This window comes from Aspergillus heteromorphus (assembly GCF_003184545.1).
Source record: "Aspergillus heteromorphus CBS 117.55 chromosome Unknown BO70scaffold_13, whole genome shotgun sequence".
NCBI lineage: Eukaryota > Fungi > Ascomycota > Eurotiomycetes > Eurotiales > Aspergillaceae > Aspergillus > Aspergillus heteromorphus.
This window is the reverse complement of record NW_020290418.1, coordinates 206,735-232,417: the sequence shown is the minus strand read 5'-3', so window position 1 is coordinate 232,417 and position 25,683 is coordinate 206,735. Positions and strand designations below refer to the sequence as shown.

The window sequence follows — 25,683 nt, the reverse complement described above, 5'->3', positions numbered from 1 at the left end:
AATATACCATGCATGCATGTGTGAAGTGCGACGGGATAGAATCGTATCTTTATTGCATATAGATTGATTTAGAGCTGTTTTATAGTTGGACGCAATGAAAGGCTGAAGAAGAGACTAGACGGGCGGCGGGCCCCGTGACCACATCGGGCGCCGATCCTCCCGTCCGTCGCCGTCGCTCCTCGTCATCCAACGATGCCCGCCTGCTGCTCATCCCCCGTGCCTTGAACATCCTCCATTCGCCTTGCAGGTCTGTCCTCCCCTCCCCCTGGTCCCCTCCGTCTGCGTCCCTCCACCCCCCCCCCCCGGTGTCCGTGTGCAGTGCCACAGAGCTAATGTTTGGCGCCACGGTCTAGATAATCTTGCTGCCTTCCACTGTCTTCCACTGTCTTCCAGCTAGCTCCCCCCCGAGAGTGACGTGAAGGCTGGTGGGTGCTGCATATCATCTCATGCGCGATGGATGCCGGTTGATAAGCCTGAAGGTCTATCGTGGTCCCTCATTTCAACTCCCCTCCTTCCTCCCTCTCCCCCTCCCCCTCCCCTCCCTTGGGATTGTCCGCCCTTGCCGCAATGGATTCCGACGAGGCCCCTCCTCCGCCCTACTCCACGGTCGATCCGTTGCTCGTCCAAGCCAACAACCGAAATGCCGCTGCCTCCGCGGAGGTGAACCGGGTCATGGACCGGCTGCGCGGAGGAGACCCGGCCCTATCTGATACCCCGTCGAGCCCGGCGTCCACCTCCGCCGGTGGTGATCTTATAACGCCTACTACGTCTGCCGCCGCCTTCCCCGCCCACTTCACATCCGCCGCCGGCTATTTCACGGAGAGACGCCCTCCGACGACCTCGACCCGGGAAAGACAGGTTGTGGAACACTGCGTCAACATCTACCCACGGAGCCAGTCGAAGGATTTTCCGCGCCGCCCTCGCTGCTGGAGCTCCCGGACCGAAGACATCACCCAGCAGGACTGGGACGTGTTTCTGAGACATCTCTTCCCCGCACATCTCGGACTGGCATCGGTCTCGACGCAATTGCCCCGCCAACTGAGGGCGGAAATCCAGCGGGATCGCAAGGATCGACCACAGGAGACCGATGAAGAGCGCAAGAGGCGCATAGCCGCCGTGATTGCGGAATGGAACCAATACTTCTTCGAGCCCCGCTCGGGCCGCGTCGTCTACGTCTACGTGATGGACGCTACCGGTGCGCCGCGATCGTCCCTATGTCCTCGATGCTATCCTGCCGCCACGAATCGGGCCGCCCAAACGCCCGACGCCGGCCGAAATCGCCTCCAGCGGCCAAACCCGCCGCCACCAGCTGCAGAGCAGCCAGAGGCACCTCCAGCAGCAAATCCTCCCTACTCTCCCGGGCCCTATGCCTACCCGAACTACCCTACACCCCCTACGCCTGCTCCCTACGCACCCTATCCCCCTCCGGCGTTATACAACCCTGCCGTCTACCCAGTCCAACCACAGTTATATACCTATCCTGCGCAACCGCCGGCGCCTTATCAACAAGCTCCGTGGGGGTGGAATGCTCCCCCATACGGTGTACCGTACCAGGACACCGGCCCCTCCAAAGGGCCGCTTGGCTGGATCTCCTCGCTAGCCGATCAGGCTCAAAGATACGGCGAGCGCTTCACGGAGCAAGCCCAGCATTACGGAAGACAGGTGGAGGAACAGGCACTTGCCCACAGTCGCTGGATCGAGGAGCAGGCCGGCTTCCAAGGACGAAAAATCAGCGGCTTCGTTAGTCCCCCTCGGGACGAATGGGCCAACCATCCCCCCAAGCCTGGATACTACCAGACCCAGAACGCTTATCCCCGACCCCCTGCGCCTGTCACCAGCGCCCCCCAACAACCCATCGCCACTCAGCCCGATCGGCCCCGTCGAGCCTCAATCGACTCAGATGCATCCGACCAGTCATTCTCCTCGATCGATTCCCTCTCAACAACATCCGACCTCAGCGCCTCCGACCTCGCCACCGTCCGCGCGCAGCTCCTCTCCCTAACCGACCACCACGACCGTAAACTCTACGACGCCGCCGTGGGCCTCCGCCGCCAGCTCGACCTCCGACAACAATCCCGCCGACAGATCCGGGCCGCCGAACGCCCCGGCTGGCGCAAGGGCTGGGGCCGCCGGGACTCCGCGCAACAGCAGCAGCAGAAACAGGCCGAAAAGCAACTCGTCAAAGAAGAGACCCGGGCCACGCGGAAAGCCTTCCGCGATGTCCTTCGTCGTGCGCGCGAAGAGCAGCGCGAGAAACGCCGCATGAAGCGCAGCCGCCGCCGCCAGGAACAGCGCGCTCGCCAGTCCCAACGAGACGAGGGTTTGGATCCCCAGTCCCAGGCCCAGCCGCTGCCCCTAGACCAGCACATGCAGCATCTCGATCTGGATTCCAATCGTGAGAGCCGCTCCACCGTCCAGTCTTTCACCTCCTTCCCGTCCCCTGTGCGCTCTGTCGCCGAGTCGGAGATCAGTGAGATTAGCTCCATCAGTACCCCCAGCACGAGGTCTTCGCGGGCCAGCGAGAAGGAGAAGGTCTCTGGGAGAGCGGAGAAGGGTAGTACTGCTGGTACTGAAAAATCGGCCCCTGCCCCTGAGAAGCAGGCCACGGACCCGGGGAAGTATAATCCTCCTACAGATAAAGACCCCGATCGACCGGATCGGGGCCCGTCACGGCGTAATTAGAACGAGCGCCTTTGAAGATGGATGGATGTCTATGTTATTGTCTATCCATCTACCTATTATTCCTGACAGAACGATGCATGATCGAAGCGGTGATTCTTTTTTTTTTTGTTTCGTTTATTTTTATTTTTTTTTTGCCTTTTGCGGAAGATTGGGATACACAGCATTGATTTCTTTTCTTTTCTTTTCTTTTCCTTTTTTGGGGCTTTCTTTTCCATTCTATTCATGTATTATTGGCCATTGCACCGGCGAATTAGTGATAGTGATATCGGGTATTTAGCATGCATACATACATACATACATACATGCATGCATGCATGGTTTTATTTTATTTGTCTACGGACGTGATATTTGATTTCAGTGATTGATCGGGTGGTCGGGTGGTCGGGTGATCGGGTGCCAACCCAACTCTCAACTGCCAGCACCCAGCACCACTTTTTTGATTGATTGATAGATAGATGAAACTAGTAGTGGGTAGGTAGTTTGTCTGTTGACGTGCAGAGATGATGCAGAGAGTGAGTGACTCACTCCGGAGAGTATCTCATCTCATCTCATCTCATCTTCATGCCAGTTGCGTATGTATGTACTTATGTATATACTCGTCCTCGTCCTCGTCCTCGTCTCCACCGCCCAAATGCATATGCATATCTATACAATGAACGAACGAACGAACGAACCCAACCAAGCACCAAGCATTGATCACCAATCACCAATCACCGAAGACAGTCAACCAGCCAGCCAACCAGCCAAATAACCAGCCAGTCAATCAATCAATCAATCAATCAATCAGATAGATAGATAGATGGATAGACAGATAGAGCAAACACTCTACTGCGCCGTCTGCGCCTCATTCTTCTCCACGAGATCCCCAACCCCCAACCCCCTCCCCACCTTCACCCGCACCATCTTCTCCTTCTCCTCCTCCTTCTTCCCCAACTCGCCCACCTCATCGCCCTCGTCGCCATCCTTCTCGTCGCTCGCCGCCCGCTCCCGGTCCTTCCGCTCGATCTCCGCCCAGTCCACCCACATATTCGACAGATCCATCCGCATCGCGTACGCGTCCTCCCCGTCCGCGTAGTACTTGCTCTCCACCGTCTCGACTTCGAAGCCCAGCGTGTCGCGGTATAGTCGCAGCGCGGCGGTGTTGGACATGCGCACGTGCAGGGAGACGTATTTTGCGCGGTGGGATTCGGCCATTGCGCGTTCTGGGGATGAGGGGGGCAGGGGCGAGTGGTTAGCTTGTTTTTTTTTTTTTTTTTCTTTCATTGGGGGGGTTGGTTTGGGTTGGGTTGGTTTTCTCTGTGCACAATTGTCGAGGGAAGAGATATGATGATTGTGTACGGAGGATAGCTTGATCCGTTGGGTCATGATAGATAGACACCAAGTCACCGGCACCGACACCAGCACCAGCACAGAAGCACGCACAAAAAGGCAAAGGGGACAAAATAAATAGGGAACAGGGCAACAGATGGATAGCAAATGCAGGAAAGGGGAGGAAAGAAAAACAAAACCAAGAACAAAAGACAGAAGAAAGGAAAGGGGAAAAAAGAAAAACATACGACTCATCCGCATCAACCTCTCCGCAATGCCCAATCTCCGATGCGTCCTCATGACACTCAACGAAGTAATATGCCCATGGGCAACGCCATCCGTCGGCTCCTCCTCCATCTTGGCCAACACATACCCGACGACCTTGGGATACTGCTCGGCGACGCTGCCGGCGCCGCTGCCATCGGGCGCGGTGTGCTTGGTGTAGCCGTTCTTGGGGCGCACGACCGCCACGAACGACAGTTGCGGCCAGGTCAGCGCGTGGTACAGGTAGTATTTCAGGAAGTAGTTCTCCGGGAGGTTGGTGATGTTGCAGGTTTGGATGGACGGGAGGAGGTCGATGTACGAGGGGTAGCTGCTGAGGGGGAGGATGTCGACCATTTTGGCGGTTGTGGACCCGTAGGTGTGGTTTGAGGGTGTGTACAGGTTTTGTTTGAGGGTGGTTATGTTGTTGTTATGGTTGGGGAGGGGAGGGGCCCCGAGTTGAGTGGATTGGAGTTGGATGGAGGAGGGGGAGGGGAATGGATGATGCGGTTGTAATGGATGGTGGTGGATATTGATCGAGGCGGAGAGGCTCGGCGCCGAAGTGCGTCGTGGTCAGCCGAGTCCCGCGCTAGCCGTCTTGGGTTAGAGGTCTGGTGCGGATATCTGTCGGAGCGGTGTTTTGGACTTGGGGTTACGGGGAGAATGAAAGCCAACTGTACAGTCGTCATGCATCGTGAATGGAAATGTGCCCGCATCGCAGAACTCCAGACTCCAGACTATAAGTATATACTATACGCGCTGCGCAAATCACATCTAAAACGCTGACGACACCAGGAATTGCACCCCCGCCATCACCAGTAGCGCGCCCATCGTGCTGACGCCCGGCATCAGATTCGACGCCGCAGACGCCGTCCCGCAGCATTTGGCGCTGTAGGTCACGTTGTTCATCTCTGCGGCTACCTCGAACACTGACCCGTTGAAGTTGCCGTCATTATAGTAGTCGACCAGAAGGAAGTTGGGGGGACGGTTCCACATGGCTGGTTGAGGGTTAGCCGGTCATCTTGAAAAAAAAAAAAAAAAAAAAAAAAAAAAAAAAGGAATAACTGTAGGGCTGCTTACCAGTGCAGTTCTGGGCCATCAGCCCCAAGCTACCATATCCAGAAACCGCGTTGGTCTGGTTGAGCGCCGCGGTGTTGGGGAGCAGCAGGCTGATGCTGGCAATGCTCACGTCAATGTTCAGGTTGTGGTTGGCCATGTACATGCGGTCTTCGGCGTCCTGCTGCGACAGGTTGGGCGGACGCTGCTCCGTACAGGGGAAGTCGCTGTCCGTCGGCGAGAACGGGGTCTCCCACAACTGCGAGAACTCGTCCATGAGCCACGGGTAGGCCGTCTGGTTGGCCTGGTAGTCCATGAAGATAACGGCGCGCTTGCCGGACAGGATCATGTTCGACACCGTCGGCCAGTCGTCCAGGGCCATGGGGATCTTCGGCGGCGTGAACACATAGTCCATCAGCCCGGAGTTCTGAATCGGGGTCGTGAAATTGCCCGGAGCCACATAGTCGTAGTTGCCCATAAGAATGGTGACCACGTCGTACGGATGGGTTTTGATCCACTTGGTAACGGTGGTCAGGTAGTCCTCCAGCGTGCCCACGTTCAAGAGGTCACAGGTGGTGTGGCAGAGGTAGAGGGTGCTGTTGATCAGGTGGACCTGGAATTGCACTGTTCGTCCACTTGTCAGCTTTCCCGACGCCAGACGCACGGTTCAGAAGACTTACACATGCGAACCCCGTCGTCCAGTTGGTCTGTGACGGGAAACGCTTGGTTGGCAGCCGCATTGCCCGCCTTGACGAAGGGACTGTTGTGGGCCGCAACCATGGTGATGTTGGAGTACTTGCGCGAGCAAAACTCCGTGTAGCCGTTGCAGGGCTGTGTGTTGACGACCGGCGTCGACGAGGCCGAGGTCGACGCTGTCGCCGTCGCGTTCGTGGACCCATTGGCTGCCCCCGTGTGTCCACCACCCACCAGCAAGGTGAGCGACTCGGAGCTCGTGCTGACCATGGTGGCATTTCCCGAGGTTGTCGTGCCATTGGAGGAGGAGGAGGAGGTGACCGTCGATTCGGCGCCGGTGCCGGTGCTGGTGACGGTATGTCCGTTATCGAGGGTGATGGTGCTGGTATACGAGAGGTAGTGACCTGTCGGGACTGTCGCTTCGCTGATGGATGATGTGAGGGTGCCATCCAGGGTCAGGATGCCGTCCGTCGCACTGGTGGTTTTTTTGTCGTCCTTGGTGGTATCGTCCTTGGCCAGGGCCGGGAGGACAGCTACCAGCAGGAGCGGCAGCAGATGAGCGATCAACCGCATGATGCCGGGGGACGGAGCCGCAGCAAGTTGTTGATGTTCGGGGATTTATATAGAAACCCAGGATATTGGGGAAGGTTCGTATAGAAAACGTGATCCTTTCAGCCACCGACGGGAGAGACCCTGAGGAAGAGAAATCCCAAGCGGAAGGTTAAGAGTTGACGAGATGAAGTCAGTCAACCATGGAAAGAGTGGATGATGTAGAACCAGTATTACGGACCACTCCGTACTTACTAACTGAAGGGTCAGGGTCAGGCAGGGTCAGGCAGGGTCGGCGGGTAATTTTAGGTGGGTACGGTATCGTCAGACCCCGTAGGGGCGGGATTTCCCCCTAATTGGCTGCCACCCCCTGTCTTATGGCCCCACATGGCTGAGTCGATCTTAGCACAGTCAGACCCCGCTTAGTCGAATTTAGACTCTTGGGGCCGATCGCGGTCGCATGGATGGTAGCCCGCCGGCCAATCAGCGGCACCCAGGCCAGGCAGCCGAAATCTCTGGACCGAAACTGGGCCGAAACTGGATGAAAGTGGATGAAAGTGGACGAAAGTGGATCGGAGCTGTCGATGACGTCGTACCATTGCCCCTCCGCCCAATCGCTAGCTCGAGCGCCAGAAGATGGGAAGAACACTGTTCCACTCTGGCACTCAGGAGCCGCTGTGGGCGTGGTGATGGGCGGTTGCTGTTGCCCTACACAGCAGTATCAAGTATCAACGAACTGCCAGATCAGCCCCGATCGCTGTGCGATTGGGTAATCGGAGCAGCCCAATACCGGGCTGGCACCATCACCAGCCACTCAGCAAGCCAACCGCGGCCTGAAACAGCACGATCAACGGGGTTATCAGCTTGCATCAGGGCAAACGACGCAGGATCTTCCTCCGCCGCCACAGCCCCAGCCCGGATGGAGTCACGATGGCCCAGAAGGGCAAGTCCAGGGTGCCAAGGGCCCAACCCCTGCCCCTCTGCAGCCCCGTTCCGTCTCTCCCAGGGCCCAGACCGGCCCGACCTGACCAAGAAATCATGCCGAGTGAGAAATGACATGGCCAGAGCGCGGGTGAACTGACCGTTACTGCTGCTGAAGCGGCCAGCGTTACGCTTACGGCCCATTACGCCCCTGCCACCCTTACTGGATCTGCTTCGGCCGTCTAAGAATACTCTTCATTTGCTGCCGCCAAGGTGTCGCCGTCTTAACTTTTTTTTTTTGTCAACCTTATAGTCGGCCCAAAACAAGTTGCTATCTTCTCTCTCTCTCTCTCTCTCTCTCTCTCTCCTTTCTGATCTTCCTGATTTTCGATCTTCACACCTTTGGGCTCGCTTAGAAGGATCATAATTCCTCTCCGCCTCCTTTTCCCCTCAGGGAATCATCGCCATCCGTGGTTCACTGATTCCCTCCGCCGCGTACCACCACCACCACCGCACGTGGTCCATGGCGAGCAACGTCATCTACTAGTTACTAGCCCGCCGTTGGAATTTCTTTTCTCATATACCAACACCACCACTAGATTCTCCGTCCCTCCCTACGACTCCATCCCCCTGTTGCCCTACATCTGCGCCTATTCTTACCCCCCCGACTCCAGCTCTATTTCCACCACGACCACGTGGTGATCGAAACCCACCGGTCTGCAGTCCATGGCAAAGCTTCCCCTGTTCCAAAAGGGCTCCGGGCGACCTCAGGCCGGACGCACTCGGTCCAAGGTGATCTGGCATCGCCTCCTCCGGTCCTTCTGCTACCTGATCGCCTGGATCTTCCTGCTTCTGGTCTGCCTGGGCAGTCTCGCCAACAAGCCCGTCCTGCGCGACACCTACTTCCTCGAGATCAACCTGGCCAATATCATCCCGCTGTCCGTCCCCAATGCCGACCTGATCGATACCATCGCCCGCTCCATTGGCCTGCACGACTTTTACCAGGTCGGACTATGGAACTTCTGCGAGGGCTACCAGGACCAGGGCATCACCCATTGCTCGACCCCCAAGCCTCTCTACTGGTTCAATCCCGTCGAGATCATCCTCAGTGAACTTCTCTCCGGCGCAACCAGTACGTCTATCCCCTCCCCAGACCCCAATCTCTCAACCAACTAACCATTCCCCCCCCCCCCCCAGTCGCCCTCCCCGCGAACATCACCTCCGCGCTGAAGATCGCCCGCATCGCCTCCCACTGGATGTTCGGGCTCTTCATCACGGCCACCGTCCTCACCTTCATCCTGGTCTTCCTATCGCCGCTGGCCGTCTCGTCTCGCCCTCCGCAGACCATCTCCGCCGACCCGGCCGTCAACCAATCCCACCCGCAACACCGCCGCCGCACCTTCGTCTTCCTGCGCGCCCTCCCCTTCCTCCTCCTCACCTTCATCACGGCGCTGTTCACCATCGTCGCCTCCGCCGTCGCCACAGTCATGTTCATCATCTTCCGCAACGTCTTCACCTCCTCCAGCTACGACCTGAACATCGGCGCCTGGATCGGCACCCGCATGATGGTCTTCATGTGGATCGCCTCCGGCTTCAACCTCATCGCCTTCATCCTCCAGCTCGGCTCCTGCTGCGCCTCCTGCTGCGGTGGCCGCAAGGCCCGCAAGCAGCTCAAACGCAACAGCGCCAATGGCTCCGCCGCTACCACCGCCTCCGTTTCCCCTGTGCGCGAGAAAGAGGAGCACGAGAACGGCCACAGTCCCGCTACTACGGACTAAATGGGCCGGTCATCTCTTCTCACCTCCTCTCTTTCAATCAAACCACCAATCAGTCAACCTACCTGCACCTACCCCTCTCTCGTCTCCTACATACACGCCTGCATATATACCCGGGCATCGATCTCCGGACTGAACTGACCGTCTACACTTCATCTCATCTCATCATCTCTTCCTCCCTTCTCCCTTCTCTCTTCCATTCCATTCCATACCCCGCGATGGCATCCATCCACCATCCACCATCCACGGACAGGACGGGTTGGATATCTCTTGATAAATAGACCATAAAGAAAGGTGCGCGCATCTAAGGGAGTTTACAGCTCACCAATATATACAGATCTGGTTATGTATTATAGTGTACGTCTTATTATTTCGTTTTCGCTTCTTACATTCTTACCCTGTTGGACTAGAACCCATGGATATAGATTTGGACATTGTTGGTTTGGACGGATGGCTGGATGGCTGGGATTGGTGGGCGTGCAGTGCAGGTGAGCTTGCCCCTGGACGGCAAGTTACGATCTTTACGACTTTGTTATGAATATTACGAGGATGAGGATACATAGGATTGGTTGGGTATATATATATATAGATGTAGGGTACTGCTGGGGAAAATATATCTGGATTTTTTTATAAAATATGTTTGGATTTCATTTATGTATTGGTGGTATTGGTATCCCGAAAGGTGAACTTGTTTGTCTATGTATGCAAAACCAGAGGCCGCGCACGCTATGATGCAACTGTGACAGCAAAAGAAAACGGGTCAGAGCAGGGCGGTCTCGTAATCCGATCGATAAGGGTAAGGGTATCAAAATGTGAAGAGAAAATCAAATACGTCAATCAGCTCTGCGTCAATTCTTGCTCCATCATACGAGCCAAGTCATCGTCGCTATCGGCTAGATCGACTGACGCAATCTCGCATGAGGCTTGCGCCGGTGCGTGGCCCCGGCTCCGCCCGGCATCTTGAGGCCCACCTTCCGCCCTGGGGGATCCTTGGGCTTGAGGCGCGGGGGTCGCGCGGACGCTATGAGGGCCGGCGTCCGCCTCGGCACCAAGCCAGCTGTATTTCTTGCTTCGTAGCGATTGAAGCATTTCGGCCCGTCGTTGGGTTTCCTCCGGGGTTGGCATCACCGGAGCTGGCTCATCATCACCAGTTTCCTCGGTCAGGTCGATCGTCAATGGTTCCGCTCTGGGCGCAGAGGAGCCTGGAGCTATGTTCTGGCACACATGACTAGCAGGAGCGTTTGGTGCAGACGATGACACGGGCTGCAGATGTGGAGGCTGTGCCGTGGGTGGAATTGTGTGCGAACCGGGTTGCAAATGCGACTGCGACTGCTGGGTCGGATTGGCCTGGCGAACACGTGGAGGCTTGTATCCATTTGGTATGGGAGCAACGGCGGGGGCTTCTTTCTGTGTCCGGAGCTCATATAAGAGATTGTTGTAGGTCGTACCCAGGTCGTGAAGCTTATTCTTCCACTCTATGGTCTCCTGTTTGTACTGCTCAACCCTACTTTGGTGGCGCGAACACACTCGTCGCAGCATCGCGTTCTGATCAAGTAGCAATTGTTGGTTTGTCTTGCCCGTCGCCGGGTCCACCGTGATCAAGTCCGCCAACTGCGACAATTCTTGTCGGTATTTATTCCGCTCGAGCGACAGCTGCTGCACTTTGTTCCGCAGGCAATTGATACGGTAGCTGTTACGGTCGTCCGTGACTTCAACGTACCTGACGTGGACTCCAGGGGTTGACGGGAGATACCCCAACGGCCCTCCATGAGCTGGATATGGCGAAACGTACTCGGGTTCGGGGTAGACTCGCTGCAGGACCTCTCGGTTTGTGTTTGCAATGACATGGTGTTGGTCAAGAGAGAACCGTGCCTTGGTGATTTCGCTGACAGAAGGCAAATCGCATTCGTCGAATCCGAGAGCCTCTTCAGGGATCTCAATTTTCATTGACGCTGCCTCTTTCTGCTCTTGTTCGTTAAATGCATCCTGGAGATCAAAGTTGAAAGGGACTTCGCCATCTGGGATGTCTAGAGAAACATCGAACGGCGGGTCTGGGAACAAGAGATCCATCGATTCAAACATAGCAGGCGGCTGTTGTTTCTCGATATCGACTGGTGTATGTGGCCCCGTGCCGCCTTGGTCGGGCTGAAGAGAACAATCAAGCGACGAAAGCGACGGTGTCTTATCAGGAGACTCTGTAAGGCCTTGGATGAGCTCGGTGGCCTGTCTCTTTCGGGACTGGTCCCAGAAGGCATTCTCCTCGGGAAACGCCTCCTCACCAGCCCGCTTTTGGGAACGGAAGGCCGCATCGAGCTCATCAAAAACAACATCCGAGTCGAAGAGAGGGTCGTACAGATCTCCAGCCGTATCGTTTGCTCCATTAAACTCCGAAGAATGAACATCCAGCCGTGGTGAACCTTTGGACTGGTCTATGTAGGCGCTGCCGCCATGTCCATCATCCGAAGGTGCATGGTCGGGTTTTTCCTCGTTTCCATCGCCTTTGTGACTGTATGAGTGATCTTCGGCGTGGTATGTGCGGTTATGGACGGCGTTCTGAGCTGAATTTGTTTTTACGTCCCGGTCAGACGAGCCGCGTTGTTCACCTTTGGAGGCATCGAAGTGCTGCAGCTGGGATCCAGGGGAAGGTGTAAGCCCCAGATCATTGACATGCAGATGAGAGAGTGGTGGGGGGGACGAAAGACCCTCAGAGGTGAAAAGACCTTGAGGGTCTGAAGGGCAGGTCTGTGAAGAGGTAGAAATACCTTCCGCCATGCTTCCATTCATCCCAGCGAAAATTTGTCCAGTTGGGAAACGGATTAAGCCGAAGAGACCAAGGCGGGTTCACTCGGCTATACCTCAGGATCGTAGACCCTTCCCAACTCGCCGACCAGCTATGCAGAGGTAAGAACGAGGTTCGACAGTGTCTCCTAAGTTCCCGGCGCCGAGAAACTATGAAGCGTACCTCTTGGGAGCAGTGTCCTACTCGGGAGGACGAACTGAATCCAGCCTTGGTGATGGGAGGATAGATGGCGCCCCCAGTGGCCTGTCAGCGGACTCAGGCTAGCCACTGATACGCGCCTTATGACAGAAGCGTCAGTTGCATAATCTGGATCCGACACAAAAAATCGAGTCTGAAGTCAGACGAGGTGCAGGGAGAGGAATCGGGGAGATTTTCCGGAATAAAATGTCCCAGCCTTCTGCGGCACTTGAAGAATCCGTCTGCAGCAGTGAAAGGAAAAGACAGCCAGCGTGCAGGCAGGCAGGAGAAGGGGCAGTGAAGCATGAAGCAGCAGACTGGATCCCTTCAATCCAAATTTAAACCGCCGCCATCCTGGCCGCCTTCGCCACCGCCCCGCACACCGCCCACGTGACCGGCCACGGGTCCGCCGCCCGAAGACGGCGTCGGGAGGTAAAGCCGGCAGGATAGTTAGCTACTTACTGGCAGCGGCGGATTAAGTAACACACGCTCCTCCCCCAAGTTCTCCGCCGTTCTCGACTCTGGACTTCCCCCCCCCCCCCCCCGACCCTCCCCGTCCTATCAACACCTCCAAAATGAGCGTCATCCTTTGTACCGGTAGGCGATGTCCCTGACGCCCCTTGCGCCCTGAAGCCCTCCATCTATGCGGCCCCGGGAATTGGCTGACCATTGCTCTATCACCTCCCCCAGCCGGCTATGACCACACCATCCGGTATGTCAGGCCGCGAGTCTTGCGACACGAGCGTTGCGCTGGCTAACACCAGGTTAGATTTTGGGAGGCGCTGTCCGGAATCTGTTCGCGTACGATCCAGCATCCAGATTCCCAGGTTAATCGGCTATGCATCACCCCCGACAAGCGCTACCTGGCCGCCGCCGGTCATAGCAACGTCAAGCTGTATGACATCAAGTCCACGAACCCGAACCCCGTCATGACTTTCGACGGCCACACGAATAACATCACCGGCGTCGCGTTTCACTGCGAAGGGAAGTGGATGGTGACCAGCTCCGAGGACGGCACCGTCAAAGTGTGGGACACCCGGACCGGCAGCCTCCAGCGCAACTACGCGCACAAAGCCCCCGTCAACGACGTGGTCATTCATCCCAACCAGGGCGAACTCATCAGTGGTGATCGCGCTGGCATTGTCCGGGTCTGGGACCTGGGCGAGAGCGTCTGCACGCATCAGTTGATCCCCGAAGACGACGTTGCCGTGCATAGCGTCAGCGTCGCAAGCGACGGATCTCTCCTTTGTGCGGGAAACAAGAAGGTGAGACGACGGATTGCGGAACTGAGTCGCGTTTCCCCCAGCTAACACCCAGTGACCGGCTCCAGGGCAACGTCTACATCTGGCGCATGATCCAAGACGCCGAAATAACGCGCATCGTCCCGATCTGCACCTTTCAAGCGCACAAGGACTATCTTACGCGCGTTCTCCTCTCCCCAGACGTCAAGCACCTGGCGACCTGCTCCGCCGATCACACTGCCAAAGTCTGGAATCTCGACCTCGATTACCCGCCAGCCAAACTGGCCGCCGCGAAAGCGAAAGCGAAAGCCCTCGCCGCACCAGAGGCGACTGACATCCCTCCCTCCCCCGAATCCCTTCAGAACCAAAACCACACCTCCCCCAACGGCGTCGAGCCTGAGGAAAACCCCTTCAGTATCTTCCAGGGCACAACCCCCCAAGCCACCACCGAGCCCCAGCAGACATTCCCCGTACAACCCGACGGTCCCCCGATGGACGCCACCGCCGGCACCCTCTTCCTCGAGACCACCCTCGCCAACCACCAGCGCTGGGTCTGGGATTGCGCCTTCTCCGCCGACTCGGCGTACCTCGTGACCGTCTCCAGCGACCACTACGCCCGGTTGTGGGAGCTGGCCTCCGGCCAGATCATCCGACAGTACAGTGGTCATCACCGCGGGGCGGTATGCGTTGCGCTGAACGACTATTCCGAGCCGCGCTGACGGATCCACTACCGGGTCGATTGGATGCGACTGCCTGCCGGCAGTTGGGTTTGTTGTTATTATTGTCTTGTCTTCTTACGTACGGTTCAGGGATAATGAATGGTCAGCATGGAGCCTGGTTTGGGCCGGAGCACCGAGGCGTCTCGTGTGCGCCTTGTCTTGTGCATTGGAGTTTGGGTTTTCTTCCTTGTTTCCTTGTTTGTTTGTTTAGTTAGGTTGTATGCTTTGGATGTTAGCGCGCTATCCAGGTATGATATCCCGTATATGCAATATACTATAACGTTGAATCGTCTACTGTATAATTAATCCCGTCCCTGTGTAGTTTGTTGACTGGGTTCGGGTTCGAGGAATCAGGATTCAGTCTCTCAGTCGAATACTTATATAACTAATAGATCATTGCTAGCAATAGTCATAGTAATAAGAATGGCACAACGCTGAGACAGCTACACAACTTCCCACCCACCCACTCAGAAACAGAGTATAATCCCATATAAATATAAAGAGACACACACACACACACACACACACACCCTGAAAACGCAACCCACCAGCAAAAAAAAAAAAAAAAAAGATGGTATATCTCCCTTCCATTACTCTAACTCAAAACAAACTACCGACCTAGCTCAACGCAAACCACGTCACACTGACCACGACATCCAGACCCCGCTCCTCCGCACCAGGGTACTTGAACGTCCACATGCCATCGCGGTTCACATCCCAGAAGGCCCCGGAGGCGGAGTGCATGCCGCGCTTGCCGGCGTTGCCGGCGGCGCCGTCGGCGGCAGCGGACTTGTCGATCAGGCCTTGTTGCACGATGGTGCTGTTGACGGTGAAGCGGTAAGGGGGCGCCGTGGAGGGGGTGGTGGGGGCGGTGGCGGTGATCAGGGCTTTCAGGATGGAGTTCTATTCACCCATTGGAGAGGGGGGTCGTTAGAGTTGAAGAGACAGTTGTTTGGTGCTTGTGCTTGTGCTTGTTAGGGTGGGTGGGGGCTGGGGAGGCGTACAATGATTTGCGAGTTCCATTCCCCGACTTTGGTGTGCTCGTATTCGGTGGCATCCTTCAGGGAGGTGTCGCAGGCCTGAGGGCATTCCGGTGGTTAGTTTGGGGAGGGTGTGGGCGTTGTCGCGGGTCGTTTGCTTGGTGGCAGGAGAGGAGATGGGAGGAAAGGAGAGGAAGCAAGTCAGGCAAGGCTGCAACACACCTCGGTGGCGATCTTGGTCAGTTCGGGGATGGGGACGGGCTAAAGCGTCGCATCGTCAGTAGAGATCCATGGCCGTTTGTCGGTATAGAGGGGAGGGGTCGATGACGTCCAGATGCGGGCAATCAATCCAGGAACGAGGGAGGGAGGGGGTGGTGAGTGGTGACACACCGAAGACGGGGGAGCAGTCTCGACAGCCATTGTGGATGGGATGCGATCACGGAAGTTCGGTAGGTAGTCGGAGAGATAGTCGCGGGACTTGAGGCCAGCAGGTTAGCGGAGTTTGCACGTGTCGGGAAAGTCGAGGTTGTTTGTCTGGGTGGAGATGGTCGAGATGGAGGGGGGGGGGGGGGGGGCTCGACAACCACGGAACGCTGGGGATGCGATTGTGGGGGGGAACCAGATGCGGCTCCTGGACCGGAGCACCAAGCAATATTGCGTGGAGGGATTGACGGGGGAGGAGGGCACTCACTCAATGCGGGTTGCGATGCGCGACAGTCTCGAGAGAAGCGTTGGTAGCAGGTGGACAGTTGGAGAAGATTACAATCACTGTTTGGGGGGGAACTCGGCGACTCGCATCATGGCTGTGGCTTGGCGGCCGTTGATTGGTCGGGGCAAAGCTTCCGCTAGACGCGATCTGGCTTGGATCAGAGGTTCCTTCCCCGTCCCGGACTAGCGCCGTGTCACCGGTGCCTCTCTGTGGCTGAGAATCTCCGAGCCACGACGGAGTAAAGAAGGACAACGAGGACAAGGAATACTTACTTTACTCCCTACAAGGTACGGCTAGTCTTGCATAATCTGCAGGCCAGGGTTATGTTTGGCGACAACGTCTGCCACTGTCGCTATGGCATTCCTTCCTCTTCTCCGCGGATCTTGCATTTCTTTAGAAGACGCCGCCTTGACCGACGACGACAACATCCTACACCGACTGGACGATCCCCGGAAGCTGGAGAAGTTCTGGGCGCACCTCACCACCCACCAGGCTTGGATTAAAGCATTGGTCGCATATTATTATTGGACGAAGCATTGCCGGGTTGCCGACGAAGCGAATTGGCTGTTTGGCAGCTACGACGTCTGCGTTCCGGTGTATGCCAATGGGCCTTCCAGAGACCGCGTCCTGGTCCGGATCTCGCTGCCACACAAGGTCGAAGAAGCGAACAATTCCGGGAATGTGTAGGAAGAGCTGCGCTCGGAGGTGGCGAGATACTTCCGGATCCACGAGAATTGTCCTACTGTTCCTAGTCCGACCCTCTACGGGTTCGGGTTCCCCGATGGACAAACTGTAGGTGAGCCCGGACTTCCCGTGGGCGTCTTAGTTCGCTAGACCATCCTGCGTGACACTGCTTTCTCGAACCCGGTATCATACTACGCGGACTATCCGCTCGTGGCTCGGATTCCCCGTCGCATGGCCATATGTCGGGCTGCAACGGGGGACATGGTCATCGGCTCCGTCGAGAGTGGCCGCATGCTCTCGGATACCTGGGCCACGCACCTTCTCGAGGATAAGGCCCGCAGGCAGACCCTCTTTAGCGACCTTGCGAAGATCATGCTCTCACTCAGCTGCTTTCCAATGCCGCGGATCGGCTCCCTGGCTCTGAATAATACTGGCCACCTTGGTCTTATAAATCGGACGTTGACTCTACGGTTTCAAAGATTTGGAAATTAAGGGAATTCTACAATTTAAAGACACTCAACCTACCGGTCTGTCGAGCCGTACGTCCTGGATCTTTTGCAATGTTATGACAACCGCATTTGCTACCAGCCCAATGCCAGTCACAACGAAAAGAATGGCGAGGAACAATTTACCGCGTTGACCATGGTGCGCAGACTTCTGCATCAATTCGTCTCTCGTCAGTACCGCAACGGGCCGTTTGGACTCAACCTGACAGATCTACACCTGAGTAACCAGTTGAACTACAGACTTCCCCATACTGACTGACCGGCCGGGTTTTAGACGACCGTGAGCACGGAGAGCATCCACAGACCTTCGAGAATATCCTGGCCGAGTTCATCGATGCCTTCGAAGAGGTCGAGTACCAGGAACGAGTACGATAACGGTTCCTGGCGGATCGCGAGTAGTACGGCGTACTATGTATGTCAAACAGCACACTCCACCCAGAGCCTCCTCCCAGCCATCCTTCCACTGCTCCCAGCCAGTCAGTTCGCCCCAAAGCAGCCTCAGGAGGTCTTCTCACCTTCTCGTCAACCCAGATCGACCGGTAAGGCGTAGGCAGCCGATATCCGAAGGCCGTGGCCGCGTAGCACTACTGTAGACTACCCCGGACTAGCACACACCGTCACCGCCACGGCGGCAGAACCACGCTTCCGGAGTGGGCCGCGCCGGTCAATCACAGCCACCGCCTGCGGCACGTGCGCTCTCCCCGGCGGTGAGGGGCGGCAGAAGAGGGGGCGCCAGACCGCAACGGGCCAAGACCGGCCCGTCAAGCGGGGGCCGCGAGTCTCGATTCAACCAGCAACCGACCTTAAATCCTCCCGCGCTTGAACGACCTCACTTATCACCAGCTGCTGCTGCTCCTTTCTCAGCCCCCAATTGACCCCGTGCAGATTCTGCTTCTTCCCAGCTCTCTGCTCGACCGCGCTCTCTGCAATCCTTCCAACAGTATACGCACATTGGCTGCATTATAGCTGGGCTCAGCTCTTATCTTCGTTCCTTCACGCATTCCTTCGCGAATCGTCTTATCTCTCCTCTCCTCTCCTCTCCTCTCTCCGAAGAAGAAGAATCCCCTGCTCTCTTCTCATCTCCTCTTCGACTCTCCACCAAAAACAAAACACAAGATGTCCAGCCAACCTCTCCTCCAAACTGCCCCAGGTAACGCCCTCCTCACTCCCTCCCCCTTCCCAAACACCACCACCACCACCCCAAGCTAACAACAATTCCTTTTGGAAAAACAAAAAACACAGGCAAACGCATCGCCCTCCCCACCCGCGTCGAACCAAAAGTCTTCTTCGCCAACGAACGCACCTTCCTCTCGTGGCTCAACTTCACCGTCATCCTGGGCGGTCTGGCCGTCGGCCTGCTGAACTTCGGCGACCGCGTCGGCCGCATCTCCGCCGGTCTGTTCACCCTCATCGCCATGGCCGCCATGATCTATGCTCTTGTGACCTTCCACTGGCGCGCCCAGAGTATTCGTAAGCGCGGCCAGAGTGGTATTGATGATCGCTTTGGGCCGACGATTTTGGCTCTGGCGCTGTTGGCTGCTGTTGTGGTTAATTTTGTGTTGAGGATGGTGGAGTGATATTCTTCCTTTGTTTGTTTTTTGGGGGTTTTTATTTTTTTTTTTTGTTATATTTCTCTTTGGGGGTTGGGTTTGTTTTGTTTGGGGTGGGGGGTGGCTGTGGTGAAAAAAAAGAGGGAGATTGAATACGAATGGTATATATCTAAGACTAGGTAGTGAGTGTTTAGGTCTGGGTGTGGTCAGTGCTGGTCACTGATTGATGGTGGTGGAGGAGGAGGAGGAGGAGGAGGCTATTGTGATAGTGATAAGCGGTGTGCGTCGATGACGGTGGATGTGAGACGGCTTATGCGTGTGGCATGCTTGTATTTCTTATGGATAACCCGCGTTCATCTGCTGAGCGTTCGTTCAGATTGTGCTTTGTTGTTATTTCTAGACTGTGGTTACGTGCAAAAGTCATCAATAGTAGCATTGGTTTGAATTGCGTAGCATGGGATGATAGTATGTACATGAATGAGATATAACCCGATGGGGATAGAGGTTGGCCACATGGGTCAGATGTCAGATATCAGATGTTAGACACCCTCGATGAATCCGTCGTCAATGAACGTCTCGTAGCTCCAGTAATCGCGCTGCTGTCCCTGTCCGTCCACGCTGGTGTTGCCCGTGTACTTGGCCGTCCAGTAGGAACTGCCCTGCGTGTACTCGCCAAAAGCAGCCAGTCCCGCGTTGAGGTTCCTCTTCCGAAGAGCAAGCGAGTTGTTGTACGTCGTCTGGATGGCCCACTCGCCCACGAACACAGGGAACTTGCCGTCGCTCGATCTGGCGCGCGCGTCCGAGTACAGCAGGCCGGGCAGGTTCTCCGAGGTGGCAGGGCGGTTCTCGAAGTAGTAGTTGTGCACGTCGAACACGAGGTTGGTGTCGGCAGGGAAGTCTCCCGCCCAGTACGACGGATACTTGAAGCTGCCCTGGAACATGACAGGGACCTTTGGGTTCACGGCGGCCACACTCTGGACCACGGCTTTGATGTATTTCAGCACCCACGCCGCACCGTGGTCCGTCAGGGCTTCGGGGGTCCCGAAGGTGATCATGTTGGTGTTGTTATCGGCGGGTTCGTTGATGGGCTCGATGGAGTACGACTGGGGCGAGCCGGAGTTCTGCACAAATGAGATGACCTTGTCGATGACCTGCATGGAGTAGTCGAAGTTCGTTTCGTTCCAGAACCAGTCCCAGTGCCCGGTGGCTTCGCCGGTCGTCAGGCCGTTTACGCCTCCGGGGAGCGAGTGGGTGTCCACAATGATGTGCATGTCGTATGTTGAGATGGCGTAGTCGGCGATTTGCTTCAGGTAGACGGTCTGGTTCCCCGAGTATAGCTGAGAGCCAGGCACCTTGATCCACGCCGCATACGTGGTAGGGATTCGCAGGACCTTGACTCCGCCGGACGCCAGCTTGTCGATGTCCTTTGTCGTTATCCACGTCGCATATCGATGCTCCAGAACTGGGCCGCACTGGGACCCTAGGTGCTCACAGAGTCCCCATTCATCGGACGCCCCACCGGAGTACTTATCCCAGAACTGGGTGTCGATCGTGGACTCCTGCTCAAACCATCCTCCAAGGTTGACCCCGTTGGCCTTGAAAGTCCGCCAGTCGACATACGCAGAACTTTGGGGGGTCTCTATAGGAACTGCGAAGGTTGGTCGGATGCAACCGAGCGCAACAAGAAGCCCTAGTAACGCATACATATCAAATAACATGGTAATACGATATTCAGCTGGCCAGACTGGCTCTATCACATCAGGGAGTCAGCCCAGATGCAGCTCTTTTATAACTGGATTGGCATCGTTGGCCCCCCGTCGCCAAGACCGAGGCCATCAGGGTTTTCCGACGAACGAATCTCCAACGTTTGGGCATCGGGTTGGTAAAGCCCACGATTGAGATGAGGTGCTGAAGGTCGGACCATCCGAGGTGCTAAGCAACCATATCCACGTCGTCACTTGATCCAAGACTGGTGACGCGGACCTATCAGAAGTGGCTGACTGCCACCTGATTATATGGGTGCGAAGGTCAATCTCACTGACCATGGTATATTAAAATGGATATGTACAGGAGTTTCCCCGGTCTGACTTCCGGAACATGTGCGGGGTGTGGGGAAATAGCGTCGCTCGTAGGATATTAATCACTCATCGTCAGACAGCTGACTCCCCAGCCAGCACAGATCAGCGTACCTGAGCGTCGCTAAGCTTCGCAACTGTTGGGACGCACTCGGAAATCCCAGACCTCGGGAGTCCCGAAGGAAGGTCATCTTCTCGTATTGGACGTCGGAGGGTTTGTCCCCTGGATTTAAATAGCGAGGGCCCCGACTTCTCATTTCCCAGCGTTTTTCCCTCAGGGGAAGCATGCTTTCTGGAGATGCACGATTTCGGGCACCCTGCAAGGACAGGGCAACTCCGACGCCAGCTTTTCATGTCAGACAACACAAGGCCGCTGGAACCTTACTGGATAGCACTATCGCAGCCATCCTGAGGTTCTGTGTATGGGTCACGGATCGAAGACGTTGCTATGCTAGCAACAGTCACCACGAAGGGTATTGAGCGAGGGCTGGAGACATCAGTGTCGGAGGGATGGGATGCTATGTATCAGCCAAGAAAGTCAGTGGATGCGATGCGATTGGCATGCCCCAAAGGCTAAAGTATGGGGGTCTCCCCCCTCCCCGCGCGAAACAATCGGGCGGGAGAACTCAATTGCAGCAGTGTTGATATGAGTGGAGACGTAGAGGGAAGGTGGGCAAAGTGGATGATGTAACGCGATGGTGCTAACCGCGACGATCGGGCGGATCTGCCCATCAGGAGAGACAACAATGACCATGTGTGACGAACCTTGGGGCGGGTGGTTGAGGGACGGACCCATGGGACTTGCTCGTATGGGTGCGTTGGCATGGCTGGCTGGCGAGTGAGACATGGCGAGGAGATGGAGGAGGGCAATCTGGAGTCCGGAGAGTTCTAGATAGATGGATATGTCTGACACTACGGAGTATCTGGATTCTAGATAGTGTACGGATTAGTTACGGAGTACTTCGTAGGAAAGTCTGAGCTCAATACAGAAAGTACGTACTAGGTACCGTACGGTACTTCCGACGAGTGGCGGTAGCGCGGCAGTACCCCGGCCATCCATGGCCCAGTCCAGGCCCGGCAGGCGCATCACATCATCGCCCCACCCGCTTTGGCTCCCACTGATTCGACGTGTCATGGCCGGGATCACTGATCAGCATCAATCGTTGTAAAGTACGATACACTGCCTTTTCTGCTGAGTGAGACTACTAAGGTAGTTATGTACGTACTAGATACTGTGTAGCCGGGAAGCATCAATAAGAAACACACACCTAAACATGATACTCAATCATGATGAAAGAAAGAACTAGGTAGGTCACTGCACGGGAAAGTGAATGTCTGCCTGTCTGCCTGATCTCTCCCCTCTTTTCTACCTTTTCTACTCCGTACCATCCCTCCCTCCCTTGATACCTCCCCCATCCCGGATTCTTCCCTCTTCTCCCAACTTCTTTTTCCCTCTTCCACTCCCCTCTTCCCAAATAACCTTTTGTGTCCCTCAAACCGGTTTGGTCATTCTGGTCCCTGGTTGGACCTCGCTCCCGATTATCTTACCGGTCGTACTGAGTACTACTGAGTACTTACTTACTTCCCTTACTACTTTGCCCGCATACTTACCACCACGGCTTTCGGACGACGCTCTCCTCCAAGCCTACAACAACAACACCAACAACAACACCTCCCTTCTTCTACTTCCTCTTCTTCTTCTTCTTCTCTCTTACACCATATCTCCCTCCCTCCCTCTTCCTCCCCCTCCCTCCCTCTCGACACATTCTCTCCTCTCCCTCCACTACCTATTATTGTCTCTCTCTCTCTCTACTATTTACCTCCTCGACCCGTTTCCACTGTTTATTATTAATAGATTACGCCACCGCCCAACCGTGCTGGGGGAAGTTTGCCTCTCGAGTTACCCTGACTAGCCGTGGATCCGCGCTGTTCCTCCTCTTCCGGGCGTACATGTGACTTTGGCTTTGGCTGGAGGGAAAAGATACACATTCGATCTATTCTTACCAGAACTGACTGTCTCGGACGGACAGCCAGGCAGCCAAGCAAAGGACGAAAGCCATCGGACGAAGACCATTCACAACTCTCCGTCTGGCCTGGATCGCTCCCCCGTCCATCCATCCATCCCTACCTTCCTACCGCTTACTTCCTGATTATTATTATTACCACTCATTACCATTTCTACTTCTACTACCTATTACTTACTACCTTTACCTACTACTGCTACTGCTACTGCTACTCCTACTCCTACTCCTATTCCTACTCCTCCTATCTACCTCTCTATCCCTCCTTCCGGTCATCCTGACCGCGCAGGGCTGTTAATCCACCCCCTTCGTCCAATTTTCAACCAGAACTCAGATCTAATCCAATAACTGTTGCATGCTTCTTCCACCATCGGAGCTTCGGGCGTCCGTCGTTTCTGGTTGGGGTCCCCCCGTGTTTCCTTGCCCCTTGCTGGGTTTCGGCCGGTCGCAAACGACGTCTGACCGATCGGCAGCAACGTCCACTCCCTCGTTGCCTGCTCCTACATTTCTCTCCACCTCCCCCATTTCTCCCCGGATTTAGATCGCATTCGCATGCACTGGTGCATGCTGTCTTTGCGCCGCGGTTAATCTTGTATTCTTGTACCCTGCTTCTCGCGTGGCGCCGGGTACTGTCGCATACCTCGCATCACGCGGAGCCCACCCTTCTACTCTTCTGACTTCACAACTCGCATGGCATGTTTCGGCTGCTCCCTTGGTCCTCTGCAATCGGGGGAAATAAGGTGATGGCCGAGGAGCTCAAAATGCTCGCGACCTCGCCGCACTGCACTGCGCCCGGCGTCAGTGGCCTGCCGCTGCCTCAGCTGAAGCGCAAGCGCTCTGACTCTAGCGATCCGGCCTCCGATCGCGATGCTCCGGTCGCAACCAAGCTACGCGCGGACGATGCACTGTCAAACCCCATAGCTGTCCAGCAGAGCTCTCCGACCGTCAACAGCACGCCTGTGTCGCGCGACCCGGCCTGCGATAATCCATCGCATCCGTCGCATCCATCGCCACACGCCACAAATACGATCGCATCCGACCCGCCTGCTACGAATCGCGACGTCAGCGCCCGCAAAGTAGACGCGGATACACTGCGTGAGACGTTGGAGGCACAGCTGAGCCTGGAGGTGTTGTTGAAGCACAACGAACTGCGACTGATCGACCAGGAGATCGCCAAATGTCAAGTCGCTTTGGAACAGCTACGTCGGTGCGCCGAAATCCCATATCCCGGCTCAAGCGTGGCGGGCCACTCGCAGTCCGTCAGCAACGGGACGGGTCTGGCGGTATGGGCTCCTGAAAATGGACCTGCGCCGCAGTCGCCCGCGCCCTGGGGGGTCATGGATGGGCCTTACTCGCGTCACTATTCTAGGTGGCTACTTCCCGACCCGCGTTTCGACGGAGGAGAGCTCGATCCCGAGACCCCTCTGGCTGGAATCCCTATGGAGGGCCGTGCGACGCGCGGCAGTTTGGGGGATCTGGGCTACTTGGCTGGCAAGACCCGACCCTCGCGGGGCTCAGGCGGCATGAAACTCCAGGCTCTGCCCAATGGCTACCCGGCAGCGAAGGAGAAGGTCGGGCCCATGTGCATTCGACGAAAGTCGGATAACGTGATGGTGAAGTTGGTCTGCCTCGACTGCCGGCGGGACAACTTCTCCAGCACCCAGGGCTTCATCAACCACTGTCGCATTGCGCATACCCGGAACTTTGCTAGCCATGAGGCCGCTGCGGTGGCGTCGGGCGAGCCGGTCGAAGTCGACGAGGCTGGTGCCGTCGTGGGGGGCAAGCCTGAGACATCTAGCGCGGCCACGGCCGGCTTCGTGCACCCGCTGATCCGGTCTGCCCATGTGATGGAGCCGTCCTCAGCGTCTGCGTCTGAGGCTACGGGCGACAGTGCGACTCCCCGCAAGCGATCTTGCCCGAGCCGACGGGCATCGTCCGGGGTGGAAACTCCTCGGGGATCAGCCCGTCGTCCGCCTGGGAAACGCGCCACGCCCGCCACTGGGACTGGGACTCCAAGTGACTCATTCCTGGGCTCTCCAGCCACTCCCCACCTCTCGTCTCTGATGCAGTCCCGGGGCGTCGGGCTGGACCTGGATCGGTTGGTGGGCGAGGCGAAGACGGCGGTGGATCTTGGCGACTACTCGTCCGACGAGGGCGAGTCAGATTCCGGGTCTGTGCCACCTCCGACGGAGATGAGTCACGAGCAGACGACGCCGCTGGGTGTCCGTGCCGGCAGGCAACCGATGCGGACGACTGCCTCGCAAGCGACCGCCCAGCGACCCGGCAGCCGCAAGGGGCTCGATCAGACAGGTCACACCCCCTTCCCCCTCGAGAGTTTGACGCCCACGAAGCCGGCGCCTTACGAATCCCCGTATCTGCCCGTGGCGTGTTCATCGCGGTCGACGCAGATCGATGAGCTGCGGGGGGTTGATTCGGTGCCGTCGATCAGCCCAAACGCGGTGGAGTCGAACCAAGCGCCGAGTCTCGTCAGCGACGACGATGACTATGAGGCGGCATCGGATTCGGAGAGCCCGGGGCCGAGCTCGTCGGAGGCGGGCGACCCGGAGGACTTTGGGCACATCGATGTAGAAGACGATGAGGACAGCACGACGTCGACGGCGGCGCCCGAGGCGAAGCCGGACATGGGAATGGCGAGCGCCGCGACGCCCCGACCGCCGCTGTCGAAGCCGCTGCGGCGCAGCACGAAGAAGAAAGACCGAGTGATGTCGGCGCCGGTCGTTCCACTGAGCCGTACCCGCGACGAGAAGCGCGTGAGCTTCGTGAGCCCGGACGCGAGCCCAGCGACGAGCAAGAAGGACAGCCCGCGAGGACGATAAACGCGATAGACTTGCCTGCCTTGCCTTGCCTGCTTTTCTGTGGGGAGGGGCGGGACACTTTCGGCCGTTGTAATTGTGACGGTGGCATCGGTTTTTTTTTTTTTTTTTTTTTCTCTTCTTCTTGTATGAGACTTTCAGG

At 56.7% G+C, this 25,683-nt stretch overlaps 12 protein-coding genes across 12 annotated transcripts; 6 read left to right on the top strand and 6 right to left on the bottom strand.

Moving 5' to 3' along the window:
* The first annotated feature begins 240 nt into the window (after nucleotides 1-240).
* BO70DRAFT_429388 (uncharacterized protein) lies at nucleotides 241-3,009 on the top strand. Its single transcript, XM_025548068.1, has 2 exons — nucleotides 241-247; nucleotides 354-3,009. Exon 2 carries the CDS (start codon nucleotides 568-570, stop codon nucleotides 2,680-2,682), a length of 2,115 nt encoding a protein of 704 aa, XP_025399118.1. The 5' UTR covers nucleotides 241-247; nucleotides 354-567; the 3' UTR covers nucleotides 2,683-3,009.
* A 413-nt stretch (nucleotides 3,010-3,422) lies between these two features.
* Nucleotides 3,423-4,816, bottom strand: BO70DRAFT_40789 (peptide alpha-N-acetyltransferase complex A subunit ARD1). Its single transcript, XM_025547190.1, has 2 exons — nucleotides 4,239-4,816; nucleotides 3,423-3,884 (listed from the first exon to the last, which is right to left on the bottom strand). Exons 1-2 carry the CDS (start codon nucleotides 4,606-4,608, stop codon nucleotides 3,508-3,510), a joined length of 747 nt encoding a protein of 248 aa, XP_025399117.1. The 5' UTR covers nucleotides 4,609-4,816; the 3' UTR covers nucleotides 3,423-3,507.
* Nucleotides 4,817-5,025: 209 nt separating this feature from the next.
* BO70DRAFT_352927 (PI-PLC domain-containing protein) lies at nucleotides 5,026-6,573 on the bottom strand (the record flags this gene model as incomplete). The annotated part of the gene is made up of 3 exons (XM_025541814.1): nucleotides 5,026-5,249; nucleotides 5,332-5,931; nucleotides 5,988-6,573. 3 exons carry the CDS (start codon nucleotides 6,571-6,573, stop codon nucleotides 5,026-5,028), a joined length of 1,410 nt encoding a protein of 469 aa, XP_025399116.1.
* A 281-nt stretch (nucleotides 6,574-6,854) lies between these two features.
* Nucleotides 6,855-7,674, bottom strand: BO70DRAFT_396633 (uncharacterized protein; the record flags this gene model as incomplete). The annotated part of the gene is made up of 3 exons (XM_025546634.1): nucleotides 6,855-6,940; nucleotides 6,988-7,257; nucleotides 7,377-7,674. 3 exons carry the CDS (start codon nucleotides 7,672-7,674, stop codon nucleotides 6,855-6,857), a joined length of 654 nt encoding a protein of 217 aa, XP_025399115.1.
* A 367-nt stretch (nucleotides 7,675-8,041) lies between these two features.
* Nucleotides 8,042-9,418, top strand: BO70DRAFT_40745 (SUR7/PalI family protein). The gene is made up of 2 exons (XM_025547177.1): nucleotides 8,042-8,602; nucleotides 8,668-9,418. Exons 1-2 carry the CDS (start codon nucleotides 8,197-8,199, stop codon nucleotides 9,246-9,248), a joined length of 987 nt encoding a protein of 328 aa, XP_025399114.1. The 5' UTR covers nucleotides 8,042-8,196; the 3' UTR covers nucleotides 9,249-9,418.
* Nucleotides 9,419-9,917: 499 nt separating this feature from the next.
* Nucleotides 9,918-12,131, bottom strand: BO70DRAFT_362285 (uncharacterized protein). Its single transcript, XM_025543258.1, has one exon. The coding sequence runs from the start codon at nucleotides 12,015-12,017 to the stop codon at nucleotides 10,083-10,085; it is 1,935 nt and encodes a 644-aa protein (XP_025399113.1). The 5' UTR covers nucleotides 12,018-12,131; the 3' UTR covers nucleotides 9,918-10,082.
* Nucleotides 12,132-12,773: 642 nt separating this feature from the next.
* On the top strand, nucleotides 12,774-14,470 carry BO70DRAFT_336898 (WD40 repeat domain-containing protein). The gene is made up of 4 exons (XM_025541124.1): nucleotides 12,774-12,819; nucleotides 12,913-12,934; nucleotides 12,992-13,487; nucleotides 13,553-14,470. The coding sequence occupies exons 1-4, from the start codon at nucleotides 12,798-12,800 to the stop codon at nucleotides 14,180-14,182; spliced, it is 1,170 nt and encodes a 389-aa protein (XP_025399112.1). The 5' UTR covers nucleotides 12,774-12,797; the 3' UTR covers nucleotides 14,183-14,470.
* A 286-nt stretch (nucleotides 14,471-14,756) lies between these two features.
* Nucleotides 14,757-15,904, bottom strand: BO70DRAFT_362282 (dynein light chain Tctex-type family protein). Its single transcript, XM_025543257.1, has 5 exons — nucleotides 15,854-15,904; nucleotides 15,553-15,639; nucleotides 15,385-15,423; nucleotides 15,187-15,261; nucleotides 14,757-15,085 (listed from the first exon to the last, which is right to left on the bottom strand). The coding sequence occupies exons 2-5, from the start codon at nucleotides 15,580-15,582 to the stop codon at nucleotides 14,801-14,803; spliced, it is 429 nt and encodes a 142-aa protein (XP_025399111.1). The 5' UTR covers nucleotides 15,583-15,639; nucleotides 15,854-15,904; the 3' UTR covers nucleotides 14,757-14,800.
* Nucleotides 15,905-16,163: 259 nt separating this feature from the next.
* Nucleotides 16,164-17,436, top strand: BO70DRAFT_387397 (uncharacterized protein; the record flags this gene model as incomplete). The annotated part of the gene is made up of 5 exons (XM_025545910.1): nucleotides 16,164-16,525; nucleotides 16,559-16,663; nucleotides 16,706-17,025; nucleotides 17,068-17,282; nucleotides 17,336-17,436. The coding sequence occupies exons 1-5, from the start codon at nucleotides 16,226-16,228 to the stop codon at nucleotides 17,434-17,436; spliced, it is 1,041 nt and encodes a 346-aa protein (XP_025399110.1). The 5' UTR covers nucleotides 16,164-16,225.
* Nucleotides 17,437-17,871: 435 nt separating this feature from the next.
* BO70DRAFT_362280 (putative vacuolar transporter chaperon Vtc1) lies at nucleotides 17,872-18,720 on the top strand. Its single transcript, XM_025543256.1, has 2 exons — nucleotides 17,872-18,211; nucleotides 18,304-18,720. Exons 1-2 carry the CDS (start codon nucleotides 18,178-18,180, stop codon nucleotides 18,636-18,638), a joined length of 369 nt encoding a protein of 122 aa, XP_025399109.1. The 5' UTR covers nucleotides 17,872-18,177; the 3' UTR covers nucleotides 18,639-18,720.
* A 98-nt stretch (nucleotides 18,721-18,818) lies between these two features.
* BO70DRAFT_40624 (glycoside hydrolase family 5 protein) lies at nucleotides 18,819-20,560 on the bottom strand. The gene has a single exon (XM_025547144.1). The coding sequence runs from the start codon at nucleotides 20,327-20,329 to the stop codon at nucleotides 19,151-19,153; it is 1,179 nt and encodes a 392-aa protein (XP_025399108.1). The 5' UTR covers nucleotides 20,330-20,560; the 3' UTR covers nucleotides 18,819-19,150.
* A 2,769-nt stretch (nucleotides 20,561-23,329) lies between these two features.
* Nucleotides 23,330-25,628, top strand: BO70DRAFT_362277 (uncharacterized protein). Its single transcript, XM_025543255.1, has one exon. The coding sequence runs from the start codon at nucleotides 23,469-23,471 to the stop codon at nucleotides 25,542-25,544; it is 2,076 nt and encodes a 691-aa protein (XP_025399107.1). The 5' UTR covers nucleotides 23,330-23,468; the 3' UTR covers nucleotides 25,545-25,628.
* The last annotated feature ends 55 nt before the right edge of the window (nucleotides 25,629-25,683 follow it).